Consider the following 4193-nt stretch of genomic DNA (forward strand, 5'->3'; position numbering starts at 1 on the left):
GCGTTGTGGGGCTTGTGCTAAATCAGAAATTAGGAGCCTTAATCTTAGATCGTAGCTCTCTAGCTCTTATAGTTTCCGAGATCCCAGCGTTTGCACGGACAGACAGACGGACATGGCTAGATTGACTCGACTAAGGATTATGATCAAGAATGTTTATACTTTGTTGGGTGGGAAAAGCTCCTTCCATTACTCTAGGAGAGAAGTTCATATAAACTTACGTTTCTATAGATTCAAGAACTAGTTATACCTACAGGTATATAAGTACATATATATACTACATACCTGTTACCTATGACAGCCATGAAATGACTTTTGATTTCTTAATAAATAGCTAGACATATTTATTAACTGAAAAAATATCATATTTTACGTGTAGAATGGGGCTTTGTTCATAATACACTCATTCTCGGTAACCCTACTTCGGGAGTCGTGGCTTTTTGAAGACCGGGGGACCGGCTCCTGGTAGACCAGCAGCGGAAGTAGAACTTGGATTAGTTGAAAGTATTTCAGAGTCCTCCGGAAGGAAAAGTGCCACTGGTAAGACCGAACGAGAGCTAGAGCTGCTAGCACCCGAAAGGGCAGCACCATGTGCCAACGGATTGGATGGCACTCCGGTCTTCGGCTTCGGTTGAGCCTGTTTGAAGCCCTTGTCCTTCAGATCGGTCACCTTGCCCTCCTGACAGTGGCGCCTGGTGGGTAGCGATAGTCCCCGGCTCGTACTCGGCATGGGCGGAGACGCCTGGCTGGGAGCCAGGACCTTCGGCGCCTGCTGGCCGGATTCCCCCTTCACCTCGTCGGTCCGCTCCAGCTGCGCCATCTCCAGATCCTCGGCACTCACGTTGGAGCGGTTCGCCAGCGTGGCGAAGCGTTTGGCCTCCACCAGTTTGTCCCTTGCCAAAGCTGAAGCAAATCACTCAAAATCTTTGCCTTTAATTTCGGTTTTCAACTCACTGTAACCGAGGTCGAGGATAACGCCACGTGCCTGCGGTTCCGCCTCCAATCCAAGGTCCTTAACCAGTTTGTCCACGAACTCCAGGTCAGAAATGAGATCCAAGTTGCGTGCGCACAGCTTGTATTGCAATTTGTTGTCCATCCTTAAAGGAATTATTTTTCAAGGTCTTCCAAATGACTTGACAGTTTGCTAGGGCCAACTTGATTAGCCAAAATCTTTTTAGGTTTGCAGGTTAGTTGGTGGGAACTCTGCGTCCATGGTATTTTCCAGGAACTATCCCAAAGAAATTTTATTTAGTGGAAATGTTAAAACAGTGCAGTAGAGTTAATCAAAACAAAATCAAAAAGTAAGTGATTTGAAGTTGTTTATATATTAGGTAGTCAAAAAAGTCCTGCGGCTTTTATTGAATTTTCAATTTGTTCATAAAATTGGATACAATAATGCGATTCAAGTCAATATGCGCCGTTTTGTTCGATGACGCGTTCCCAACGAGATGCCAACTTCATAATGCCCCCCTTATAGAATCTCGGTTCCCTATTGGCCAATATTTATTTGTTATAATATTTATTCTCTCAAAGAATGTTGAAAGTTCAAGAGAAAATAACAGCAGCTTCGGGATCGACCCTTAATGGTTTCTGTTGAATTTTCAAAAAGCTGTGACCAGTTGTTAAAGTTTTTGGAAGTAAAAACATAATAGTAGTAATATTTTATTATATATGTATATAAATATAAAATATTAATGTTTAAATTTTTTAACAAAGCAAGAAGAAATAAAGTACACGTCTTAAATTGAATTTAAAGTAAATAATGCTTACTGGTGGTACTAAAATGTTAAAGAGTTGCCGTAGCTTTCTGATAAAACATGGTGACAACCCCAAGGCTGTTGAATTGATTAAGTTTCTGAAAATAGAGTTTGTCTGGAGCAGCTAATAAACAGCTGACCAAAATTCAGCATTTTAACCGATTGCGGAATACCCAAAATGTTTTCTGCTTCACATATAAGGGTTATGTTGTATCTTGCTTTTTTTAAGATGTATGTAGCCAGAAAAACTTTATTTCCATTTTCAATTTTCCAGAAATCTGTCCCTTTGTCCAGTTTTCCGTCCTTAATTTAAGATTATTTTTTCCTATTTTCAGTTTTACTCCACACCTGTCTAACTGATGGGGAGATCTCTTTTCAGAAGGACACAAGTAGAGTAATGATCACTGAGATGATGCTTACTTTCCCGAAGATCTGTTCTGCAGGATTGGAGTCTGGACCAAAGCAGGCGAAATATTTAAACTCTTCTATCCTGGAGGGATCATTTGGGTGAGGTAGAGGTTTTCTAAAAATGTCACGGGTTATACGAGCAGGGGCTGAACTTGCAACTGGCAGCCAAAAAGTAGACGCTTCTTGGGTTTCTTCGGTAGTTGTCACCGTTTCGTCCAATCCCAAGTCACTGGTTGTGGGTATGCTGACATTATTGTCTTCTGTGCCCTTACCTTCGGCAAGCTCTACTTCTCGGTTATGGGTGGGAGTAGGTGAGTGGCTCAATGCTCCTGGAAAGGGACCAGTGCCTGTTAAAAAGAATGCAAGTTAGTAAGGAGGCTCTGGCAACAAATGGCCCTTTGAAACTCACCCAATCCCAAGCCAGATCTCTTAGTCGCCTCTGGATAGTGAACAGTTTCGGAGGGCAGAGTTTCGTTCGTATCTGTGGAGTTATCACGGCCCGTGGTTTTAATGTCGGTAAAAAGTTCCCCGATGTCGAAATCACTTGAACTGGAAGTGCCGCCTTCCCCAGGATGGGATTTCCTTTGCAGATTCATATTTCTTTGCGCTTGTGTGGCTACAGACTTGGAAGCCGAATTATAGGTCAGCAGGCGCTCGTATATGGGGTCTAAAAGCTGGGAATGGAATCCGATTGAGCTGAAACTATCCCCTTCTCCAGATAGGCTTTGCGTGGCTCCACATTTGAAGAACGGATTGTAGGCCGGCGGACGGTCGTAAGTGTTGGTTCGAGTTCCGCCAAAAGAAGAAATCGGGGAGATATGCGCCGGCAGAGTTGCTAGGGGCATTTTAGGGATCTTCCAGCCAATAGGCCAGGCGGAGACTAAAGAATGCGAATGCGATCGGAGTCCGTAGTCCAAACGACTTGAAGTGAAACCTTCCCCTTCTCCAGAAAGGCTTTGTGTGGCTCCAGATTTAAAGAACGGATTAAAGGCCGGCGGACGTTCGTAAATGTTGGTGTGAGTACCGCCCAAAGGAACTCGGGTCTTCATAGGGATGTTCCTTCCAATCGGCAAGTCAGGGGCTGACGGCTGCGAATGAGGTCTACCTCGGTAGCTCAGCCCTACAGTATTCAAGTGGAAATTTGGTATCGAGGGCGGCAGTGTAACCGGCGTCACATGGGAAGTTGACAAGCGAGGGACCGAAGAGGTCTTTCCGCCCCCAAAAATGTTAAACTTAAACCTCCACTTGGCATGAACATCCTCCAAGGTGAGAGGCAACACTAGGAGCCCCGTCATTAGTAGGCTGGCTCTGAGCCGTTTCCTGAGTTCAATCGGGGTTGATGACGCTTAAATGCTGTTTTCGCAATTAACAACTCGCAAATCGGATCAGCTGTAAATCCCTAGTAGGGAATCCCCAGAGCTTTGGCATAATAAAGCTTTTTCCCTTTAAGCAAATTCATTTTTATACCCGTTACTCGTAGAGTAAAAGAGTATATACGACCAGTCAGAAAGTATGTAACAGGCAGAAGAAAGGTTGTACGACTCTTTAAAGTAGATATATTTTTGAAAATTAAAAAGTTTTGATTTAGCGGACAGAATCTGCGAATCAGTGAATGTTTGAACTTTAACGCCCACAAACGGCCATAACGCTAAAGTCAGCCACCCATATATTTGAAATGTTCTTTCAGTGTAAGTTCAAATTGATTTTACTGATGTGTGCTTATAGAAATGCCCTGGAATTTTATTTTATTTAAAACACAGTAACGGATATCTGATAGTCGAGGCACTCGACTATAGCGTTTTTCTTGTTTTTATGTATATACGTTGCCATTGTATGCTATCAGCTGATCTTGCAAGAACGCCGTCGTAAAAAAGCTTCAACACCAAAGACTTTTTCAAAGCATAGAATAAGCAACACAGCTTATAAAAAACTGCTTGAAATGTTGTTTTTTTCAAGGCAGGCTAAAGAAAAGAGATGAGAAAAACAAAATTCCATCATTTCTTTTTTCTAAAAATTTGTATGACGTAAACT

The 4193-nt window shown here is 42.8% G+C and overlaps 1 protein-coding gene across 1 annotated transcript; it reads right to left on the minus strand.

The window, feature by feature from the left end:
• Positions 1-365: 365 nt before the first annotated feature.
• On the minus strand, positions 366-1121 carry LOC119548028. Its single transcript, XM_037855103.1, has 2 exons — positions 952-1121; positions 366-900 (listed from the first exon to the last, which is right to left on the minus strand). The coding sequence occupies exons 1-2, from the start codon at positions 1091-1093 to the stop codon at positions 416-418; spliced, it is 627 nt and encodes a 208-aa protein (XP_037711031.1). The 5' UTR covers positions 1094-1121; the 3' UTR covers positions 366-415.
• Positions 1122-4193: the final 3072 nt, after the last annotated feature.

This window comes from Drosophila subpulchrella, chromosome 2L (genome assembly GCF_014743375.2).
Source record: "Drosophila subpulchrella strain 33 F10 #4 breed RU33 chromosome 2L, RU_Dsub_v1.1 Primary Assembly, whole genome shotgun sequence".
Classification (NCBI taxonomy): domain Eukaryota; kingdom Metazoa; phylum Arthropoda; class Insecta; order Diptera; family Drosophilidae; genus Drosophila; species Drosophila subpulchrella.

Excerpts from the sequence above, each read along its gene's own strand:
- LOC119548028 (XM_037855103.1), bottom strand. The coding sequence starts at position 1,093 with ATGGACAACAAATTGCAATACAAGCTGTGCGCACGCAACTTGGATCTC. Across the intron at positions 901-951 it reads TATCCTCGACCTCGGTTACA|CTTTGGCAAGGGACAAACTG; the intron begins GTGAGTTGAAAA and ends GATTTGCTTCAG.